At 55.1% G+C, this 24,072-nt stretch overlaps 2 protein-coding genes across 2 annotated transcripts; both read right to left on the bottom strand.

Moving 5' to 3' along the window:
* Positions 1-750: 750 nt before the first annotated feature.
* Positions 751-22,871, bottom strand: IQCN (IQ motif containing N). The gene is made up of 4 exons (XM_036847349.1): positions 22,628-22,871; positions 18,174-18,274; positions 7,157-10,603; positions 751-1,702 (listed from the first exon to the last, which is right to left on the bottom strand). The coding sequence occupies exons 1-4, from the start codon at positions 22,869-22,871 to the stop codon at positions 785-787; spliced, it is 4,710 nt and encodes a 1,569-aa protein (XP_036703244.1). The 3' UTR covers positions 751-784.
* JUND (JunD proto-oncogene, AP-1 transcription factor subunit) lies at positions 22,217-24,072 on the bottom strand. The gene has a single exon (XM_036848140.1). It carries the CDS (start codon positions 23,927-23,929, stop codon positions 22,889-22,891), a length of 1,041 nt encoding a protein of 346 aa, XP_036704035.1. The 5' UTR covers positions 23,930-24,072; the 3' UTR covers positions 22,217-22,888.

The raw sequence follows: 24,072 nt of genomic DNA, 5'->3' as shown, positions 1-24,072 counted from the left end.
GGACCCCTCCACCTCTCCTAACAAACCCTCCTGATTCATGACCCTGAAGTCTTTACACTCTGCCTATCCCCTCAGGACACCCTCTGCCCCTTCTAGTTCCCCCTGGAACCCCCATCACTCTGTGCCCCCTCTATGGCTGCGCCAAACCCACGCTGTCACCCCCCTCTACCCCTCCTCTTGGCCAGGCTGCCCCCTCTGGGGGCTCCGAGCCCCCTCTCTCCCTCTCTGCCCTGTCCCTGATCCCACCGGCTGGGGATGTCTGTGTACGGCTCTCTCTCACCCAGATCGGGGCCCCTTGGGGGTGGGCCTAGCATCCCCCCAAATCTGGATGTGGCTGGAACCCTCTAGTATTTCCTGAATGAGGCACCCATGCATGCACCTGTAGGATTTTCCAGGGCCAAGGGACTCATGGTGGCCATTCTAGGCCAGGTCCCCAGACACTGGCTTCTGGAGTACTTCCATCTGGAACCAACTGGATGCTGCCCTGCTAGCCGTGGATGAATATGATGGTACATATGAGGCCACGCTGGCAGCCCTGACCTCCGGGAAAGGCTTGGGGTCCCCATCCCAGCCACAGACCCTAGGTGCCAACTGCATGGTTGGAAGTTTGGGGCCCCTCCTGTCCAGGATGTTCCAGATCCCTCTCATTTTCCCTCGCACCATGCCCGAGACACCCCCGTAAGCACAGGTAGACCAAGACCCAGACTGTGGAGGGCTTTATTCATTAGACTCAGAGAGCCACATGGCTCCTCCCCTGGTGTTCCCCCACTGGTAAGCCAAGGTCCTAGACACCTGGCCACTGCGTGTGCTGTGAGTTGTCCCACGCCGCTGGTCCCAAGAGCGCATCCGTGGTGAGAGAGGCCCGGGTGCAATGGCCGCGCCAGGTGGCTTGAAGCATCTTGGCTGCTAACTGCTGCTGCTTCAGCCGGCAGCGTACAGTGAAGCCCCTCCAGGCTGACTGGATGGCCGTGGCTGCCTTGTTCTGGTGATGGGGTTGCTGGGGGCTCCGGGGGTTTGACTGGGTGGTGCAGCCCCGTGGCATGCCGGCCTGGCCTGCAGCACCCTGACCCGTGCCATGCACCACTCGGGTGGGCTGGGTATGGCCGCACATGTGGCATGTGCGGGAGCTGGAACCCACAAGCATCACCACGCTGGGTGGGCTCCCCAGCCCGGAGCTCAGTGACTGGCAGAGACTACAGACTTGTAGCCGGCAGGACTGAAAGCAGCGGTGGTCAGACGTTGTCCTGGCCCCGCTGCCCATCTCAGCCCACATGCCTGGGAGCAGCATTTGCTGGGTGCAGCTCCGGCGGGTGCAGAAGCCTCGCCACGCAGCCTGGATGATTGTGGCAGCTCTGCAGAGCCGGGCCAGGTCTCGCCGTACACAGTAGCCACGCCAAGCAGCCTGGATGGTGATGGCCCACTGATGCCACACCTTGATGGTACGGCGCACCAGGAAGCCACGTGTACACGCCTGGATAATGCCCACCGCATGGATGATTATCTTCTCCGCAGCCTGCACCGACGCCACCAGCTCCACCGGCTGTCTGGGATCCACCGCCGCCATGACATCCCACGGCACAGTGCTCCTGGCTGGCTCCCACGTGCCGCCAGGGACCGCAGTGCTGTTCCTGGGCCCGACCGCTACACTGGGGACGGCAGAGTTCCACGCTTGGCCGCCAGACACGCCAGCGTCCTCAGGACCCTGGAGTACAGCGGGAGTCAGGGATGCCCTGTGACTGTCTGCAGGAGCCCGGAGCTAAGGGAATTCTGAGACACCAGCGGCGACTCCTGGTTAAATAGGGGCCGCCGGGAACCACTCGGTGAAGACTCATAGCCCAGAGACACCCTCCGAACCCCCGGATTCAGCCTAGGGATGACCGTCCCTTGTGCCACCTCACCAGTGTGGATTATTGGCGTTATGGCCAGCGGTGCACCTGTGGAATGTTTAGGAACTTCCTGTGAGGACCTGGGGGTGTCCTGCTCCTGATGGGCGGGCACAGTCCCAGCCACAGAATTGTCTGGCATTTGTGGGAAAGGGACATCATGCATGGCCCTGAAGGATTTTCTAGGGCCAAGGGACTCATGGGCATCCTGAAACAGACCCCCAGACACTGGCTTCTGGAGCGCGCGGGGGATGGCTGCCTTCTGGAGCCCTTTGGATGCCACCCCTCTAACCAGGGGTGGGTGAAGTGGCACATGTGAGGCCACGCTGGTGGCCCCTGACTTCCGGGAAGTGCTTGGGGTCCCCATCCCAGCCACAGACCCTGGGCGTAAACCGGTTGCCATAGTACTGCCACGGGCCAGCTTGGGTGACCCTGAGGTGACAGTAGAAGCCATCATCCCATGGGAATGGCTCCGGGACATGTGAGCCACCGAGGGGCTCTGGGGCATAACGTGAGCCTCCAAAGCCTTTTGATAAGCCGAGGGGCTCCGGGGCACAACATAAACCATGGAGGGGCTCCGGGGTACAGTGTGAGACACTGACGTCTGTTGATGAGCAAAAGTGCCCTTGACAGACCCTGTCTGCACACCGGGGACCCCACTAGCAGCCACAAGGTGGGAACTGGGGGCCCCCCAATTGCTGGCTGACCTCTGATGCAGAGTTGGGGTGCCACCACTGGCCATGGAGTGCTTGGCAAAACTCGGGGACTGGGGAGGGACAGAGGCCATGCCACCGGTCATAGACATAGCTTGGCTGGGAGCCACCTCCTCCAAGAGCGGCTTTTGGTCTTTGGGAAGAGTCTCATCCTCTGCAGGGAATTCTTGACTGTGGTCCATGTCAGTTGCCAGGGGACTATGGGACATCCACGGGGTTGCCTCAAGGACCTCGGACTCCCATTTGGATGTGGACCCCTGGGGCAAAGCCTTGTCCAGGTCCTCTGGCTTCATCACAGTCTGGTGGCCTGTGGTCTCAAATGGCATCATCCCAAGAGCTTGGCTCAACTGTGAGGCTCTTTGCAGAACCGTAGGCACTTGGTACACTCCCTTGGCTGTGCCATTAGCTTCCTGGAGATGAGCTTGCGCCAGGCCAGGGGTACGGGATGCCTGGAAGGAGGCTGTGGACGCTTCTCCTGCCAGGGCTCCGTGATATGGGCGAGGAGAGATCTCAATCAGCATGGACCCCTGGGGAAGGCTCTGGGCCACGCCTCCAACTGTGGAGGGTGGACCAGCTGTACTAGCCATGGACTCCAGAACTAGGTTCTGATCCAGTCCCCCAGGCATAGATGCTGGGTCCACACTAGAGGCCACAGGACAAGGAGGGATACTTGAGCCCACCCCACTTGCCACTGAACCTAGGAGCAGGCTTGGAGCAGTTAGACTAGCTGAGGGTCTTACAGAGAGACCTTGCCTCTTCCCACCAGCAAGGGATGCTGCAATCAGACTGGGGGACACTGCAGTCGTGACAGAACTCAGAGTCAGGGTTCTGGCCTTGCCACTGGCCCCAGAACCTGGAGGAAGGCCCTGGCCCATGCCACTGATCATGGACCCTGGGGAAAGGCCCTGGCCCATGCCACTGATCACGGACCCTGGGGGAAGGGTCTGAACCACACCACTGACCATATAACCTGGTGGAAGGCTGGGAGCCACACAACTCATCGTGGACCCTTGAGGAAGGCTCTGGCCCACACCCCTGATCACGGACCCTGGGGAAAGACTAGGGGTCATGCCACCAGCCATAGTACCTAGGGCCACAGTTGTGGTCATCCTACTGGCTACAGAACCTGGCACCACACCACTGGCCATGCCCATCCCAGGCTTCTGGATGACAGCATCTGCTTGTTGGTAACTGGATTTGGAGATTGTAAACACAGAAGGACACTGTTGGTCCAAAGATATTGGGAGATCGACATTGACCTGAGATATGCCGGGGCCCACATTGGTGAGGGAAAACTTGGATGAACTCACACCCAATCCACCGGGCACTGAAGCCAGAGAGAAGCCAGGTCCCGCCTCGGAGACTGGTTCATGAATCAAGGGGGCACGAGCCACAGAGGCCCAGGATGTAATGGGGGCCATGCCCCTGGTCACCTGAGATTGGCTTGGGCCCATACCAGTCACCACACTTCTCCACCCCATACTCCCTGACATGCCAGGGGACATAGGTACCCGAGACATACTTAGGAACATGCCAGCAGCCAAAGTCCCCTGAGGCACATTTGGGAGCATGCCAGCAGCCATGGTGCCCTGGGACATGCTTGTAGCCATGCCCCTGAACAGAATCCGCTGAGATATACTGGTTCCCTGGCCCAGACAAGAGTCCTCTCCACTGGCCGCAGATGCCTGGTAGAGACTTGGAGCTGAAACAGTGACAGCAGATTGTTCAGTCATGCTTGGGTGCCTCCCACTGATACTGGATGGCTGATGAAACCCAAGGGCCACCTTGTTGAACTCAGGGGCCTGGGGATTTGGGGTCACCCCACTAACCATCAGAGGATCTTGACATGGGTCCACCCTAGTAGACACAGTTGGCTGGCTCAGACCCCGGCCCATGCTGTTAGCCACTGATGGATATGGTGCACATGAGGTGACCTCAATGGCAAAAGATGAATGACACTGACTGGGAGCCACTGCATTCACCCTTGATGACAGTAGATTTGAACCCACCCTACGGGCCCAACTTGGCTGACAGAGTGCACAACCCATACCACTGATCCCAGATGGCTGGCCTAGGCTGGGGGCCACTACATAAGCCATAGGAGGTTGGCCTAAGCTAGGAGCCATCCCATTGGCGAAGGATGGCTGGGCTAGGCAGGGGTTTACTCCAAAGGTCATAGATGGTTGGCCTAGGCTAGGGGCCACCCCAATGGTCATAGATGACTGGGCTAGACTGGGGGCCACCCCACCAACCCTACATGTCTGGCCTAGGCTGGGGTTCATCCCATCAGTCATAGGTGGCTGGCTTGGGCTAGGGGCCCTGCCACCAGTCACAGGCAGCTGGGCTAAGCTGGGGGCCACCCCACTGGTCACAGGTGGCTACGCAATGCTGGGTGCCACCCCGGTGGTCATAGATGGCTGGGCTAGGCTCAGGGCCACCCCACTGGTCACACGTGGCTGGGCTAGGCTGGGGTCCCCCCCCAAGTCACAGGCGTCTGGGCTAAGCTAGGGGCCACCCCACTGTTCACAGGTGGCTGGGCAAGGCTGGGGGCCACCCCAGTGGTCATAGATGGCTGGGCTAGGCCCAGGGCCACCCCACTGGTCACAGGTGGTTGGGTTAAGCTGGGGGCCACCACACCGGCCACGGATGGCTGGGCTAGGCTGAGGGCCACCCTACAGGCCATCAATGGCTGTGCAAACCTGGGGACCACCCCATCAGTCACCAATGGCTGAGCTAGGCTAGGGGCCACCCTATTGGTCCCGGATGTCTGGCTTAGGCTGGGGGTTATCTTACTGGCCTTAGACGGCAAGCTTAGGGTGGGAGTCATCTTACTGGCCACAGATGGCTCAGATAGGCTGGCGATCACTTTACTGGCCATAGAGAGCTGGTCTGGGTTTGGGGCGACCTTACTGGCTACTGTAGGCTGGGATAGGCATGGGATCAACCTACCGGCCACAGATGGCCGCCAATAGACCGTAGGGACCACATTACTCAAAGACAGACTTCCGGTCAACCCAGTCCTACAGGGTTTCTGGGACAAGCTCTCCTTCAGATTCATGGAGCTTTGGCCTGAGGACATATCTCCCTCATCATCTGAGCCCCAGTGGACACTCAAGGTCATGCGACTGGCCACTGAACTGTGATGCAGAATGGGGATCAGTTCTGAGGCTGCAGAAGACTGGTCGTGGAGGTTTGGGGTCATGTGCCTATGGCCTGCTCTCTCAGTCTCTTCCATATTCCCAGGTCCCTGGGACCTCTCCACAGGCGCCCTGGAGAGGAGAGGATCTAGATGAAGGTCCCTGTCCAAGCTGGCTTCCCAGGACTCCTCCTCCACCAGGTCAACAGCAGTCATGCTGGCCACAGACTTGGTGGAAAGGCTGAGTGAACCGCAGCTGCGCAGTGAGCTCTGGGAATTGCTCATATCGGGGCCATAGTCTGTGGAGCCCTGGGAGAAGCTTCTGGCCAGGTCACTGTCTGGACCCTGTGGCAACGTGGACATGGCTAGTCATCAGCTCCTGTGGGCAGTGAACACTGGAAATGGTACCCCGTGTTTGATTTTTCTCCTGCCCAGGGATGGCGGTACGGGGAAGGGTGGGTGCCAGCCTATTGCCTGGGGAGGCTTGGAACAGACTGGGATCAACCTGAGTCTTGAGTGCCCAGCGATGACCAGGAGCCATGGAGCCGGGCCGGAGATCTGGGGTTATGACACAGGCCTTGGGGGCCTGTGGTTGTGCTTTGTTCACCGTGGAGGCATGTGGTGGACTTGGGGTCACCTTGTTGGTCATCTCCCTAGTGCCCATGGAGGCTCGTTTACGACTTGGGGACCGAGTTCTCTGCATGGTCTCCTCAGGGACCATAGATGGCTGTTGCGGACCTCTGGCCACTGAGGGTCGACACACACCAGGAGGTACCCTGCTGACCCCGGAGGGTTGACACCCGCAAGCCGACCCCCCGTAGGCGGCGGCACACTGGTGGGAGTGGGTGCCCCTCCCACGACCTGTAGTGCCGGGAAGCTTGCCCGGTGCCACCACCCTGCCCTCCCCCGACGACACCCATGGACGTGAGGCCACCCTGCTGACCTCGTGTGGATTGTGGGCGCTTGGGGTCGTGCTGCCACTGGCCAGTGATGGCCGGCTCATGCTTGGGCCCACGCCATTGGCAATGAGTGGCTGCCATAGACTGGGGGGCGGCTGCTGGTGGGGCGAGTTGGGCAAATTGGGGTCCACATCACTCACCATGGGACTGAGATCTGATGCCAGTTCACTAGCCCTTGGGTGCAGGCACACATCTGCCTCACGGACCTTGGGGGTCAAGTACAGATTTAGGGTGTCTCTGCTGGGTCCCATCTCCTGTGACAGAGTGGGGTCCAGGGCAGCAATCAGGGGATACTGATGAATGGTCAAGGGGTCAAGGAGTCCAGCAGTCAAGGAGGCGCCCACAGAGACCACCGATGAGCAGGGTGACCCCCCCGAGCATGGCCCCATCCCCCACCTCTTCCAAGAGCCTGGAGGGCCAGCTTGTGATGAAACCCTCCCAGGCCCCACCCCAGGGAACCCTGACCTTGCTGGACTGTAGCCTCATGGGGCCCAGGGTGGGCCCCCATGCAGCCGACGGGCTCCCCCTGCAGTCCACCTCCACTGGGGTCGGCATCGCGGTCACCCTGCTTCCCGCCGTTTTCGCGGCAGCCTTGGGGAGGACGACTCCAGACCTCAGGGCCGCCTGAGGAAAAGACTGGCTGAGGACTGCGCCCAGCTCACCCTGACACAGGGCCTGGTTCAAGGTGGTCCGCTCCTCCTCCGTCAGGGCCTTGCTGAGCACGTCCGCCAGTCTGCCCTGCATGGCCTTAGTGAGCTCCGCCCGCAGCTCGCCCCGGGACAGGGCGCAGGACAGGCTGGTGGCCAGCTTGCCCCAGGACAGCGCCTTCACCAGCGCCGTGCCCAGGATGCCCTGGGGCAGGGCCTTGGCCATCGTGGTTCCCGAGACCTCTTTGGACAGGGCCTGGTTCAGGGCCGCCCTCACTTCCCCCTGGGAGAGGGCTTTTGCCAGCAGGGCGCGGAGGTTCTCCTGGGAGCCCAGCAGGGCAGCCAGCTCGGCACATAGGGAAGCGAGCTGGGAGGCTGCCAGCTCCTCCTGGCAGGGCGGGGCTGGGCTGGTTGTTGACGGCTGGGCCCAGGCGGCCCCCCTGTCCCCCCAGGATTCGACATGGCACGTGGTGTGCCCAGCAGAGGCCAGCAGAGGCACCAGCACGTTCTGGGTCTCAGAGGCCCCCTGGCGTGGGCCCTGGGTGGCCTGGCCCTGCACGTAGCTGTGGGACAGGAGCTGGGTCAGTCTGTCCTCTGGCTTGGCTCGGGGCAGAGCGCCGATGTGCTGGCGGGGCTGGGTGGAGGCCTTGAACTCGACTAGGAGCGGTTGGGACTGGGTCTTGCTGCTGAGCTCAGTGGCCTGGCGGGCTGCGTGGAGGCTCTTGGCTGTTTCTGTGGCCAGACGTGCCTGGGACTGTGCCTGGGTCAGCTTGGTGGGCAGATGTGCCTGGGACTGCACCTTGGACAGACACATGCCCAGATGTGATTGGGCTAGGGCTGTGGTCAGCTCAGGGGGTGGATGTCCTTGGGACGGGCCCTTGGTCAGCTTGGTAGAAACATGTGCCTGGGACAGGGGCTTGGTCAGCTCGGCCAGCAGACGTGCCTGGGGCGAGCCTGTGGTTGAACACAGGGCCGGTTGTGCCCGAGGCAGACATGTACCCAGATGTGCCACAGCTGTTTCTATAGGCTCACATACCTGGGGTAGGGCCTTCACGACGTCCGTCCTCAGGTGTGCCTGCTTGTTCCCGTCCTCAGCCACTTTTGCCCAGGACGAAACCACGGGCACTTCCATGGCCACACTGATGCTAGATGCTGTTTCCGTTTTCACCCGTTTCTGGGAGAAGGCCTTGATTTTCTCACCTTCCGAAGGAGGCCTGGCTGGAGCCTTGGGATCCCCAGCCCCCAGATGTGATGGGGGGAAGCATTTCACTTTTCCCTCAGTCAAGTATGAGTGGGATGAGACCTTGGTCACCCCTGCTGCCTGCCTCGCGTTCACCACAGCCTTGGCCTTCGGTCCACTTAGACACGTGTGGGATGAGGTGTCGGGAATTCCAGCTGCTGCCGCTGCTGAAGATGAAGGTTTGAGATTTCCAGCTGCTGCAGGGGGCAGGCACAGGGTCCTGAGGATGGTGGCTACCGAGCGTAACTGAGCTGGGGTCTTGGTTACCATGGCCGCCAGGCGTGTCTGGGCAGGAGGAGCTTTGGTCACCGAGACGCCTTGGAGTGTCTGATGAGATGGGGTCTTGGCCATCGTGGCCGCCTGACACGTCTGCAGTGGGGTCTTGGTCACCGTGGCTGCCGGGCGCACCTGGGGTGGGGTCTTGGCCGTCACGGGCACTGCACACGTCTGGGGCGGGGCCTTGGTCATTGTGGCTGCAGGGCGTGTCTGCGTTGGAGACTTGCTCATCGAGGGCAACAGGCATAACTGGGGTGGGATCTTGGCCATCGTGGCTGCTGGTCGTGTCTGGGGTGAAGTGTTGGTCATCGAGGCTGACGGTCTCATTTGAGCTGAGGTCTTGGTCACTGGGGTCGCTGGGCAGGGCTGGGGTGGGGTTTTGGTTATTGTTACCACGGGCACTGGGCACGGCTGGGATTGGATCCTGCTCACCATGGCCGCCAGGCACGACTGGAGTGGAGTCTTGGTCCCCGTGGCTTGTGGGCACGTCTGGGGTGGGGTCTTGGTCACTGGGGATGCAGGGTGCACCTGGGGTGGGGTCTTGGTTATTGTCACTGTTGTCGCTGGGCACGGCTGGAGTGGGGTCTTGGTCGTTGTCATTGTGGGCACCGGCTGGGGTGGGGTCTTGGTTATCACAGGTGCTGGGCCTGTCTGTGGTGGCCCTTCGAGGACCGCTGCTTCCATGTGGGCCTGGGTCTGGATCTTGAGTTGTCCTTGAACTGCCTGGGCACACCTTCCGGGTGGTGGTGGCCCTGGGGCTCCTGCCTTGTTGGCTCTGGCAGTTACTTGCTTGGTCTTCATCGTGTCCCCCTCTACGTGGACAAGGCAGGCATTTCTGACGGTTCTTGTCACCAGGCATGGGCGGCACTTCGCCTCTAGACTCACAGGACACGGAAGTCTGATGGCGACGGTCTGGTGTGGAAGGAAGGCGACGCTGGGGCCTCCGACAGAGCATGTACCCGGCTGTGACATGCCCTGGGACTGCAGCAGGGCCAGTTGGTGGGTATAAGCGGCCAGGCTGTTGGAGGAAGGAAACTGGGTCTCCTTGCTCACCATGGTGGGCTGGGCCAGAAGGGACTTGCCCTCTTCCGGATGCTGGAACCGCACCTGCTGGGGCGGGTGGTAAGGGATGTCCCCCTCCTCCACCTTCGCTTTTTTCTCCACCGTCTTGCCAGACTGGAGGAGGCACCTGGTGTTGAAGCATCGCCAGGCCTCCTGGATGGCCTTGGCCACCATCATCTGAGAGATTAGCTTCTGCCGGAGCCGGTAGCCCCTCCATTTGGCTTGGATGAGGGTGGCTGCGTGGGACAGCATCATGTCCATTTCGTCCACCAGGACATTCTTGAAGGCCTGGCTCTCCACCACAGCCCGGAGGCGTGGGATACGATGAGTCACCATCTTGTCCTTGCCCGGCTGTTGCAGAAGGGTCTCCTTGGATGCAGGTGGCTCATGCTGGGGTTGTGGACGCAGTGTCCCTGCTTTGCCTTGGAGATTGCGGACGGGCTGATAGGAGCTCTGTCCACTGAGTGACACCTGTAGCTGTGGATGCGGTGTCCCCACTTTGTCTTGGAGATTGGGGACGGGCTGATAGGAGCTCTTCCCACTGGGTGACACCTGTAGCTGTGGACGCAGTGTCCCTGCTTTGCCTTGGAGATTGCGGACGGGCTGATAGGGGCTCTGCCCACTGGGTGACACCTGTAGCTGTGTTGCTTGCTGCATTGTCTTGGTTCCTAGGTGGCTCAGCTCTGCCTGTGGGGGGGTTATAGGAAGGTGGTCAGGGAGCAGCGTAATGTACACACGAGGCCTCCTGGCTGGGGCAGGTACTCACCCCAGAACCTACATCTTCTTGCTCCTGGCACCTTGCAATCTTCCTCCTCTCCTTTGCAGGCCCTCTCTCTCCCAGCCACATGCCCAGGTGGCCTTTGGTACCCATGTCTCCCTCATCATCCTGTGGCTACTTCAACATCAGCACACAGGGCACGTTCTCACCTGAATGTCTGACCACCTATCTGCTTTTCGACCTTCTTCTGTATCTGGAACATACTGTGAGTACAGCACTGATCACAGTATTTTGGAAATATCCTGTTTGTTAGTGTGTGCGTGAGCCTGGTGTTATTATTTGCTTTTCTCCATCGACTGTGAATTCCTAGAGGGCGGGAACCAAGTCTGAGTCACTTCTGTGGCCCTATCTCAGTCACAGGGCTTGGCTCCAGGTTTTGAACAGGTATTGGCTGGGTGGCTAGCTTGACCAGTAAATGAGTGGGTGAGTGGATTGAAAGTTGGATGGATAAATGGTCGCATGGCTAGATACTGAATGGATAAATCAGTGGACGAATGAATGCTGGATGGGTTGGAGGAATGGATGAAGGGTAGGGTTGCAAATGGATGAGTAAATGAAGTTGATGAATGAATTGATGAACAGATAAGTAAATAAGGAAATGGACACATGGATGGATGGATGAACGGATGGATGTGTGAGTAAACAGATAAATGGATGGATGTGTGGGTGGATGGAGGAATGGATGGTTGGGGGAATGGATGGATGGATAGATGAGTAGGTGGGTGGATGGATAAATGTGTGGATGGGTGGGTGGGTGGCGGGATATATGGATAGATGGAGGGAGGGAAGATAGATGAGTGGGCAGAAGGATGGATGAAATCTGAGTAGATAAATGTGTGTGTGAATGAAGAAAGCTGAAGGAATTGGTAAAGAGATCAAAGAATAGAAGGTGGATTGATGAATGGCTGGCTGGATCAGTGAATGAATGGGGGATAACATAGATGATGGATAGATCAATGACATATGGAAGGGTGGTAGAGGGAAGAATGAGGGGATGACTGGCTTTCAGAAGTACCTTGATGCAGAGAGAGTTCAGACACTGTCAAGCAGCCCTGATGTATAACCTGGAGCATAAGACACTTACTTTGCAGAAGTACCCCCTTCTGGCTGGACCAGCCAGACTTCATACCTTGGAGGGTCATAGAGCTGGAGGAAAAGCAGGAAGAGAAGGTGCAATCTGAGAAGCCAGCTTGCAAGAGGAAGCAGCCTTCAGCACTTCATCCCATGCATTGTGCAGCAACACTGCCCTGGGCTGGCTCTGTCCCCGAGACCAAAACGAAAAGAGATGTTAAAAGCAAAAAAACTAAAAAAAAAAAAAAAAAAAGCAAAAAAACTAAATTCTCTTAAAAAAAAAAAAAACTTTTTTTTTTTTTCTCTTTGCAAATCTCGCTCATTCAGAGGTAAAACTAGAGAAATACCAGTTAGGCCAAAGGGTAGGATAAAGCCATCATCAAAAATTGGCACTTCTGGGCTTCCCCGGTGGCGCAGCGGTTAAGAATCCACCTGCCAATGCAGGGGACACGGGTTCGAGCCCTGGTCCGGGAAGATCCCACATGCCGCGGAGCAACTAAGCCCGTGCGCCACAACTACTGAGTCTGTACTCTAGAGCCCACGAGCCACAACTACTGAGCCCACGTGCCACAGCTACTGAAGCCCATGTGCCTAGAGCCCACGCTCCACAAGAGAAGCCATCGCAGTGAGACGCCTGCGCACCACAATGAAGAGTTGCCCGCTGCTCGCTGCAACTAGAGAAAAGCCCACGTGCAGTAACTAAGACCCAATGCAGTCAAAAATAAATAACTTAATTAATTTTTTTAAAAATTGGCACTTCTGCTACAATTGTCAGTGAATCTCCTCCACACACGTGTTTTTGGATTTAAAAAAAAAACCAAAAAGATGAATGTGCAAGGAAGTCTATTCCAGTGGGGGTTTTTTTTTAAATTTTTATTGAAATATAGTTGATTTACAATGCTGTCTTAGTTTCAGGTGTATAGAGAAGTGATTCAGTTATATATACATAAATGTATAAACATATATACATATATATTCTTTTTTTACATTCTCTTCCATTATAGGTTATTACAAGGTATTCAGTATAGTTCCCTGTGCTATAATGTAGGCCCTTGTTGGTTATCTATTTTACATATATCCAGTGTTATTTTGTACCTAAAAACAAAACTGGAAATAACCAAAAAGGTGATTGCTAGGGGGCAGTTACAAGCGCATAAAGAAAAGTACTCAAGGATGTTCATCACTATATTTTTTAGAAGAGTCAAAACTGAAAACAACCCAAATGGTGGTTTAAATTAATCAGTTGAACATTCATACAGTGGTATGCTATCCAGCCATTAGAAATGGTGTCCAGACCCACAAGAATGGCTAAAATTTAAAAGGTGAATATGTCACAACCACTTGCAGAAACGATCCATATCTTGAAGGGAACTCAACAATTCCACCCTGACAAATATACTCAAGAGGTCCAAGTGTTTATACTCACCCCAAACCAGAAACCATCCAGATGCCCATCAACAGAATAATGAATATCAAGTGTATATTCATCAATATATTAATATGAACGAATAGAAATAGAAATACTGACTTATTTATACCCGTTCAACACATCAATGAGAATGAGGTCAACACTATAGAGAAATCTCACATACATTGTTTTGAGTGAAAGAAGCTGAACATAAAAGAGGACAGACTGGTTATTCCAATTATAGGACATTTAAAAGGGAACAGAAGAAATTAAGGTCTGCTATTAAAAGTCTGGACAGTGGGATTGCCCTTGTGGTGGGGTGACTGGGAGGGGACATGAGGGGGCTTGGGAGACCAGTCACGTGGGTTTCTTCGGATTGTGAAAATCTGACCTGGGGTCTTTTCTCTCTGCATCACCTTCATATAGAGGCCAAAATACTCTTAAGTGATGTTGAGGAATATGTAATGATGTAAGCAAATAATCAGAGCATAATCTTAAATGAAAAATGCAAGTTGCAAACCACAGGCACCATAGGACTTGACTTTTTAAAAAACAGCCCAGGGGACTTCCCTGGTGGCACAGTGGTTAAGAATCTGCCTGCCAATACAGGGCACACAGGTTCGAGCCCTGCTCTGGGAAGATACCACATGCTGCGGAGCAACTAAGCCCGTGAGCCACAACAACTGAGCCAGCGTGCCACAACTACTGAAGCCTGCGCGCCTAGAGCCCATGCTCCGCAGCAAGAGGCCACCGCAATGAGAAGCCCACGCACCGCAACGAAGAGTAGCCCCTGCTCACTGCAACTAGAGAAAGCCCACGCACAGCAACGAAGACCCAGCGCAGCCGAAAGGAAACTCTAATGTGGTTTCCTAGGGCTGAGGGAGTATCCCAAAGTAAGGGCAAATTTGGAAGAGGTTAAACCCCCTTGGAGAAGATGTGGTTTGACCCACCAGATGGCAGAGATATTTGCTGGTTTGGCCAGACCGAAGCAGAGCTGGAGTTGCCAGGCAAGCAAAAGGCCACCCCCTGAAGTGCACGTGGAGGAACAGGTGATCAGTAACTGGTGATATGAGCACACATCAGGAGTCCAGTTGCTGGTGGGGACAGAAGGCCTGCAGAGTGTGTGGGCTACCGTGGGGGCTTTGGGTTTTGAGTCAAGAAGGCTACAGAAAGATTTTCACCAGGTCATGTCTGCAAAGTCGCAAAGGGATGACGTTGTAGACCCATGAGTGGGGCAGGTTCACCAGGAATCTTCACACCTCTACCACTGACACTTCCTGCAATGTTTCACCAGTACCCTCTACTGAGAAAGATTAACATTACACTGACTTGAAAGGAGACAATGAAAGGAACTCCTTGGTATATTACAGAGTAATGGACATATTGAAAGGTACATTTGGAGGCAAGATGTAATAAATTGAGAACTGATGTGCACCTTAAGTGATGAAAGAACAAAAAAACCTGCCAACTGATAATTATATATCTAGTGAAAATGTCCTTTGAGAGTAAAGTTAAAGACATTTTACAGAAAACAGAAGCTGGTCCTCCTTGAGTTGCATCATTTTTTTTTTTTTTTTTTTTGGCTGCGTTGGGTCTTCATTGCTGCGTGCGGGCTTTCTCTAGTTGCGGCGAGCGGGGGCTACTCTTCGTTGCAGTGCACGGGCTTCTCATTGCGGTGGCTTCTCTTGTTGCTGAGCACAGGCTCTAGGCACACAGGCTTCAGTAGCTGTGGCACGCGGGCTCAGCAGTCGTGGCTCGCGGGCTCTAGAGCGCAGGCTCAGTAGTTGTAGCACACAGGCTTAGTTGCTCCGTGGCATGTGGGATCTTCCCAGACCAGGGCTCGAACCCGTGTCCCCTGCATAGGCAGGCGGATTCTTAACCATTGCACCACCAGGGAAATCCTTGACTTGCATCTTGAATTGCTGCCCTTTTTTGGTCAATTTACCCCCTGGGAAGTCCTGCAAGCCAGAATAGAGATGACTGTATGACACAAAGCATCACTGAAATTTTTCAAAATGGATAGGCTTTGTGGAATTCCCCCCCTCAATGTGGGGTTGGTGGGCTAGGTACTCAAAGAAATCTCATGCACACCTTTCTCTGTAGACTCTATGAAATAATAGCCGCCAACGGAGATACTCAGAGATTTCAAGCTGCATAAAAAGGTTTTAAACTCCTCAGAAACAAAAGTGGTTCTGTAAGTAGTATGCAAAGAATGAGAATCAATTCTGCCTCAGAGAGGAAGTAAAAGAAGCAAGATGATCAATATCTTGTAATAAACTCTAATGGGAAAGAAACTAAAAAAGAATATATATATATATATATATATATATATATATATATATATGAATCACTTTGCTGAAATTAACACATTATAAGTCAACTATACTTTGATACGAAAGAAAGGGAGAGAGAAAGAGAAAGAAAGAAAGAAAGAGAAGCAAGATGATACATGACTGGTCATCTCTGCTTGGTCCAAAATGTGCAAAGAACCTGGTTTATGTGGCTTGTGTAGCTCCTATGCCCTGAGAGATGCTTTCTGCCCAGACGGCAGTCATGGGTGATTACCTCCATGATTACCATGCTAACTGGAGAGCAAGGGCTGTACTGCTGTGTCCCCAGCTCTATTGCCAGCTTGGCACATAATCAACCAACACAGATTGCTTGTTGAGTAAGTGCTTGTTGATGTGTCTTGTTATTAATCAGTTAGAGGGTCTGATGCCACCATACCTTCTCAGATGTGTCCCTTTAGCTTCCTAAGAATCTAGGGGTAGGGGATTAAGAGGTACAAACTATTATGTATAAAATAATCTACAAGGATGTATTATATAGCACAGGGAACATAGCCAATATTTTATAATAACTATACATGAAGCATAACTTTTAAAAATTGTGAATCACTATACTTATACCTATAACTTATTTAATATTGTACATCAACTATACTTCAATAAAAAATTTTTTTTGAAAAAAAATAAATAAATAAAGACATTCTCAGGTAAAAGAAAACTAAAAGAATTTGTCACCTGCACACCTGCATTACAATAAATGCTACTAAGAAAATTCTTCAAGCTGAAGGAGATTTACACTTGAGGGAAACAGATCTTTGGGGAGAAATGAAGAACACATAAGAGATGATAAATACCTCATAAATAGGAAAGAAAATAATATTATTTTCCTCTTTTAAAGAACACATATAACTGTATAAGCAAAAATTAAAACATTGTCTTGTGGCATTTATAATCTAGGTAGATGTCATTCGTATGACAAAGAGAATAAAGCACAGTGGTGAGGGTAAAAGGACCTATACAGTTGGAAGATTTTTACATTTTAGGTGAAGTAGAACAATAGTAAGTCTAAGTCAATTGTGACTTAAGGATATATGTTAAGGATTACAGTTCCTTGAGCAGCCCCTAAAAAGGAAAAAAAAAAAAGTCAGTAGTTAATTTCAAATAGAATTCTGAAAAAGATTCAAATAATCCAAGAGAAGGCAGAAGTGGGGGAACAGAGGAATAAAATTTGGAGACCACAGAAACTAGTAAAATGGTAGATTTAAATTCAATCATATTAATCATTGATATGATAATGAACTAAACATCTCAAGGCAGAGATGATCACAGTCGATTTGTTTTCAAGAATATCTGGCCCCAGGGCTTCCTTGGTGGTGCAGTGGTTAAGAATCTGCCTGCCAATGCAGGAGACACAGGTTCAAGCCCTGGTCTGGGAAGATCCCACATGTCGCGGAGCGACTAAGCCCGTGAGCCACAACTAGTGAGCCTGTGCTCCGCAACGGGAGAGGCCGCGATGGTGAGAGGCCCACGCACGGCGATGAAGAGCGGCCCCCGCTCGTCGCAACTGGAGAAAGCCCTCGCACAGAAACGAAGACCCAACACAGCCAAAAATAAATATAAATAAATAAATAAATTTATTAAAAAAAAAAGAATATCTGGCCCCAAGGTGGGCCAGGCCCCAGGCACAATGGGCATCAATGTGAACTGAATCGTAACAGCAAACTGGCCGGAAGCTGGCTCCCCGGAGGTGGGCACAGTCACTGCCCCCATGTCAGAGGAGGAACCTGAGGCAACACAGCGTGTCTTTTTTTCTTTTCTTTTTTTAAAAATCTATTACTTATTCGGCTGTGCCGGGTCTTAGTTGCGGCATGCGGGCTCTTACTTGCAGCATGCAGGATCTAGTTCCCTGACCAGGGATCGAACCCAGGCCCCCCGCATTGGGAGCACGGAATCTTAACCACTGGACTACCAGGGAAGTACCAACATACCGTGTCTTACTTCTTTATATCGTTTTGTATTTGCCTCCCCCGTTAGACTGTGAGCTGCCCACCAGGGAGGACCCTTTGTTTGCCCTTGTCCCAGTGTCTAGAACAGTACACATAGTACGTGCTCAAGAGATATTTATGGATAAATGGAAGGATGAAAGGAAGGATAAATAAATGGATGGATCGATGGATGGATCGATGGATGGATGGATGAATGTGGCCCAGGATTCAGAACTTGGTGACAGCCGCTTCAGGATCCAAACTGGTCCATCCCAGGTTCTGAGGTTTTCTCAACCACATGGGCTCAGCCCTTTCGATAAACTCAGTCAGAATAAGGAGACAAAGGAAGGACAGAGTGAGAGAAAGAGGATGGCAAGAAATGAAAAGAAGGAATAGGAGCCGCGGACACATAAGCTCAGTGGCCAGCTAGGCGATTTTGAGTAAACCCCTCTGAGCCTTCCAAATGTGTCACATGAGCTAAGACCACTTTCCCAGCTTCCCAAGAAGACATGATAGGCTCTCCAGGCTGGGCCCCCAAGGCAGACAAACCCACCATCAGGCCTCTGGGGGCCCCTAGCACCCCTGCTGTGAGAGGTTGTGGAGCTGTTCCACCTCTCAAAGCAGTCTGGAGGGCCCAGGAGGACTCTGAAGGCGCTGGGGGCCAGGGGAGAATGACCAGGTCTCCACATACTGCGCCCCCACCAAACCTGCCACCAGCCTCACTCACCTGCCCTTGAAGCTGAACCCACCAGCCCGACGGCTGGCCTTGGGGCGCTGGTGCCACAGTGGCTTTGTGACTCACGGCCAGGTTCTGGCCAATCCTATCTCCTGGGGGGAGGGGGTATTAGAAGGCTGACTCAGTGGGGTGGGGGAGGGGGCAGGACCCAGGTCAGGGTCAGGGTTGAGGGCATGGTGATTGCTACATCTTGCCTGCCCATCCTGAGTAGAAAGTTAGGGCTCTGAGCACAGAGGGGACCCCAAAATCTCCCCCTCCATGTGTCTGGAGGTGGCCTCAGTCTCATCCCTTGGGTCTTCGCTGAGCACTTACTTTGTGCTGGGACCTGATCTGGACCTGGGGACACAAACAACTCAGATAATCTAGGGGTGTGAAACTGTTACGAGGGAACCAAAGCGAGGGTGGGATGGGCTGAGCCCCACAGAGAGAGAAAAAGAGTTGGCTGGGGGTGTGCTGTGGGAAGGGCAGCCCAGGTGGCCAGCAGAGCATGTGCAAAGGCCCTGCGGTGGGAACAAGCTGGGCATGTTTAGGGAACATGGAGGAGGCTAAAGTCATTGGAGGGAGGGAGAAGAGGGCAGGGAGGGTGACTGTATAGGTAGGGCTTCAGAGAGGACTATAGGAGTTTGGGTTTTGTTGAGAAGGTGAGGGGTAAGCCAGGCTCTTGTGCTCTGACTTACATCCTAAAGGGCCTAGAGTGTCTGGCTTTGAGGATGGGGACTCCTTAGGGTAGTGCCAGGCCCAGGGCCCCTTGGGATCTTCCCACTGCCTGGCAAAAGTGGGCACTGACCCTGAGCCACAGGCCTGGAAGGGGAAGTGAGGCCACCATCCCTGGTCACCTCCTGGGGCTGGGCCAAGGTCTGGTGTGAATCACTGCTGGCTGGGCCACGGTTGACACACACTTTGGCCTCAGCTCAGCAGTGTCGTGCCAAAGCCACACAGCCTGGCCCAGAGGCCTCTGCCTGGCCTCCCTGGGGAGCCACTGGGGGGCATCAGAACAAGAGGCCAACAGGGACACCCAGCCTCCCTCTGCAAAGATCCCCTGTCTTCTCCACACTGTGGGTGTGGCTTTGGGCAAAACCAGGGATATGGGAGTTGGACAAGACTTATGTCCTTCATTTCAGCAGTGACCAGGACAGTTCCCATCCATGACCTGAGTGAGCCAAACACAAATCCAGGGTGATCAGGGCAATAATAGTGCAAGCACAGAGCACTGATGGAGCCCAATAAGGGCATCTGCAGCAGAGCTTGAGAGGTGAAGTTCAGCTGGGCGGCTGAGGGAAGAGGTGTATCAGGCTTGCAGCTGTGCAAAGGTCCCGAGGCCAGAAGGAAGGGAAATAGTTCGGGTGGGGAGCTGCCTGGAAAGAGACACTGACCTGCCCAGGGCCAGGTGCAGTCAAGGCCTTTTTTCCAGAAAAGTGGCAAGTAGGGGCCAGATGTATGGTTTCCAAAAAGCCCTTCAGGTCACATGCTAATGAAAAGACAGGGCCTCCACCTAGCCCCAAGGCTCCTTTTAGGCAGGTAAAAGGCTTGGGTTTGAGCCCCTGTGCTGCCATTTAGCAGGATCTTTGTCCCTGGTTCTTAGCACACAGCTCCTAAAACTTTTGTAAACTCCGGAGTGGTAAGTGTCTTTTGTATGCTAATGAGATAATCGGTGGCCAGGCCAAGCTTAGATAGCTTCAGGACGGGGGCTGGTCTCCAAAAAGACCAAGGCATGATTAGAGGGTTGTAACTTTCAGCCGCACCTCCCAGACCTCCTGGGAGGGGAGACAGGCTGGGTATTGAGTTAATCACCAAACGCCAGTGATTTCATCAATCCTGCACAAGCATTGGTGAACTCATGGGGTGCTGGGAAGATGAGGTGCCCAGAGAGGTCATGGAAGTTCCTCGCCCTTCCCCCATTTGCCCTTCCCCCATACCTTGCCCTAAGCATCTCTTCCATCTGGTTGTCCCTAAATTGTATTCTTTAAAATAAACTGGAAAGAGTGAGTCAAGTGTTTTCCTGGGCTCTGTGAGCGGTTCTAGCAAATTATTGAACCTAAGGAGGGGTTGATGGGAACCCTCGGGTTTATAGCCGGTCTTTAAGAAGTACAGGTGGCGGGGGGAATTCCCGCGGAGTGGTTAAGACTCAGCTCTTTCACTGCAGGAGTCACGGGTTCGATCCCTGCTGGGGGAACTAATCCCTGCATGCCCATGCCGCCCAGGGCCAAAAATAAATAATTTTTTTAATAAAAAGAAGCACAGGTGGCAACCTGGGACCTGTGATCGGCATCTGAAGTGGGGCAGTCTTGAACTCTTCACCTGTGTGGTCCGTGCTAACTCCAGGCAGAGAGTGTCAGAATTGAATTGTAGGATACCCAGCTGGTGTCTGCAGTTGGAGAACTGGTTAGTGTGGGGAAAAAAAAACCCCACTCATTTGGTGTCGGAAGTGCTGTGAGTAAAAACATTTCAGGGGGTATCCGGTAGATCTCGTAACCTCCCTGGGCCTCCCCTTCTCTATAGGTTGGGGGCTGCACAGTGTACGCCTCGCCTGAATTCTATTTCACTGCTTTTCATCTCCCAAGCACTTCCAACTTCTGACCTGAGATATGTTACCTGGACACGGGAAACACATCCTTTTCATAGCACAGTAGGTAAAGGCCAGAACGGGGAGGGAACTTGGCTGAGGTTACAGAGGCAAATTGGGCAAATTGGCACCCAAGTTGGGACTCAAGTCTCCTGAAGAGTGAAGCTCTGATCCCCAAGCATGGTTCTTGGTCTCCTCTGTGTGGACACCCCAAACTCAGCATCAGCCCTCTTTTCACTTCAAACCCCTCTCCTGAAACATCTACCTGAAGGTGGTACCAAAGAGAGGTCACATAGTTAAAAAAAACAAACCCCAAAGCAGCCCTTGAAGCCTTGAAAGGTGGGCAGCCAGGGTGATCCGGAGGAAGAGGGAACTTGTATGTGGTGAAGCCCCACTCTTTCGATGGCTGAGGGACTGTGGGCACAAGGCGTTTCTTCTCTGCACCTCTCTGCACCTCAGTTTCCTCATCTGTAAAACAGGCATGATTTGCTCACCTTCCCTATCAGGGTTGGGTACACAATTGGAGTTCAAAACTCACTTGCCCTCTTTCCCTGTGTCCTTGTCCACCAATGCTCATGTCCCTCGGGCCCGAAGTGAGGCAGAAGCCCAAGGTCCAGGGTCTTTTGCCCCCACAGTAGCAAAGGCCAAAGCAGGCAGGGGAAGAGGGTAACCTGGCAGTCAAGGCTGTGGAAGGGAGAAACCCAAGGTGCAAATGTCCCTGCACGGTCTCCTAAAAAAGGCTGTGTGACCTGAAGCCTGTCACTCAACCTCTCTGAACCTTAGTTTCTTCAAAATGGGAGAAAACGATGTTGGGGGATGGGTGTTTCAGACAGTACTTGAAAAATCCTGGATTCCAAGTCAGTGGTCCCACAGAACCTAACCACACCTCCAGTCCCGGAGGCAGACTGCCTGGGTCAGATCCTACCTGTGCCAACCTTCCTTCTGTTCCTGAGACTCACGTATCATACGACAAACGATAATACAAGCGTACATTTAGCACCACCTGTAAGCCAAGAATTGCTCTGTAAACGAACTGCCTTAATCCTCACAACTTTATAGGACAAGTTTACCATTGCTCTGCCTATTTTACAGACAGGCAAACAGAAGCCTGGAAAGTTAGTTTCTGCCTTTTCCTCCCTGCCTCGGGCTGAAGTTGTCCCCCTTCCCTCCCGCAGTCCCTCCTCCGCAAAGGGGAGACAAAGGGGACACCCGCGGGCTGGCTAGTTCCAAACTCAGGTTGGAAACCCCAATGTCCCCCGCCCAACCCGGACATGAGTCGGCCCCGCGCCCAGGCGCTCCTAGATGGCGCTCGCTGAGCGCCAGATGTGCAGGTTCTTCCCGGACGCCGACTCCCTCCTCTGAGCAGGGGCGGAGGGAGGAGGCGAAGGAGGCAGGAGGGGACGGGGACCGGGCCAGGCCCCGCCCACCTCGTCAGGCCCCGGCCGGAGAAGAAGGAGGCGAAGAGCCGAGCTGGCGTAACGAGACTTTACTGAAAACAGAACACCGGGCGAACCAAGGATTACAAACAGGAATGTGGACTCGTAGCAAAACGAAACAAAAAAACAAACAGAAGAAAAAGGGCGGGAGGAGGGGGGCGTCGGAGGGAAGGGGAAGGGAAGCGAGAGCGAGGAAAGGGAAGGAGGGAGTTTTTTTTTTTCTTCTTCCCATTTCTTTAAAAAACCCACACAAGAAAACACACACACACACAACCAACGTTTGTTCCCGAGTAGAAACATAAATAGGGCAGAATCGAACACTCTGTTCTTCTCTCTTCCAAAGTCAAAAAAAAAAAAAAAGTAAAAGAAGAGAAAACGCAGGGCTTGAGGCTGCGCCCCCTCGGAGCCTCCTTCGGCGGCGGTGTGTACAAAGGGGCGGCCAGGACGCGCGGGTTTGTGCAACACTGGGTGGCCGCGCGCCCGGGACAGAGGCAGCGCGAGGGCGGGGGAGGTGGGGGTCATGCGCTCGCCCCCCGGCAGCAGGGGGTCCAGCTTGTCGAGTCTGAGGCGCCCTCTCCGACTCCTGGCACCCTCAAGGGGGGGATCCCGGGGCCGCGCCCTCTGCGAGTCCGGGGCGCCCACGCCCCCCCCAACCACGCGAGCCCGCCTCTCTGGGAGGAGGCCGCGCATGCGCCCCGCACGCGAGCTCAGTACGCGGGCACCTGGTGCTGGGGCAGCAGCTGGCAGCCGCTGTTGACGTGGCTGAGGACCTTCTGCTTGAGCTGCGCCACCTGCTCGCGCAGCAGGCTCGCCGTGGACGCCAGCTCCGTGTTTTGACTCTTGAGCGTCTTCACTTTCTCCTCGAGGCGCGAGATGCGCTCCAGCTTGCGCTTGCGGCACTTGGAGGCAGCGATGCGGTTGCGCAGCCGCTTGCGCTCCGCCTTAATGCGCTCCTGCGTGTCCATGTCGATGGGCGACAGCGGCGGGCTCTCGCCGAAGCTCGGCACGTCGGGCACCGTCTGCGGCTCATCCTTGAGCGCGGCCAGGCGCGGAGGCCCCAGCGCGCCTGGGGGTGGCGGCGGCGGGAAGGGCACGGGCTCCGCGGCGAAGGCGACCGTCGCAGCACCCCCCGCACCCCCGGTACCGCCCGCGTAGCTGCTTAGGTTCGCGTAGACGGGCGCCTCGGGCGTGGCCGCTGCCGGGGCCAGCTCGCTGGGAGGCGCGGCGCCCGCAGCCATGCCAGAGGGTCCCCCGGCGGCGGCGGCGGCAGCGGAGGCCGCGCCCGCGCCCAGCTGGTTTTGCTTGTGTAAGTCCTCTAGGGCCTTGACGAAGCCCTCGGCGAACTCCTGCTCCTCGCTGGCCGCCACCTTGGGGTAGAGGAACTGCGTGCTTGTCGGCGTGGTGGTGACCAGCCCATTGGACTGGATGATAAGGCGCTCGAGCTCAGGCGAAGCGAGCTTGAGCAGCCCCAGGTCGGGCGAGGCAAGCAGACCGTCTTGGGGCGCCGCGCCAGGGGCGCCGTCGGTGCGCAGGGGGGCTGGGGGCGGCGCGGCCGCGGGCTTGAGCGCTGCCGCCACCTGCTCGCTCAAGCTCAGCGTCAGCGCGTCCTTCTTCATCATGCTGCCGGCCGCCGCCGTCGGGGGCGCCCCGGGAAACAGACGACCCGGGGACGCGAAGCTGCCGTCACTACCACTGCCGCCGCCGCCCAGGCCGCTCAGCGCCTCATCGCCGTAGAAGGGTGTTTCCATCCTCCGCCTCCCCCGCCGCGCTGGTCCGGGGGGGGAGGAGTGGCCGCGGCCGCCCGGGGGGCCCGCGCCCCCCCGTCCGCTCGGCCCTGCTCCCGCCGCGGCCGCTGCGCCCGGCCCTCCGCTGGCGGCGGCTCCTGAGCCGC

This window comes from Balaenoptera musculus, chromosome 3, assembly GCF_009873245.2.
Source record: "Balaenoptera musculus isolate JJ_BM4_2016_0621 chromosome 3, mBalMus1.pri.v3, whole genome shotgun sequence".
Lineage (NCBI taxonomy): Eukaryota > Metazoa > Chordata > Mammalia > Artiodactyla > Balaenopteridae > Balaenoptera > Balaenoptera musculus.
Note: the sequence above shows the minus strand (reverse complement) of the source record. Positions and strands in the feature narration are given on the sequence as shown.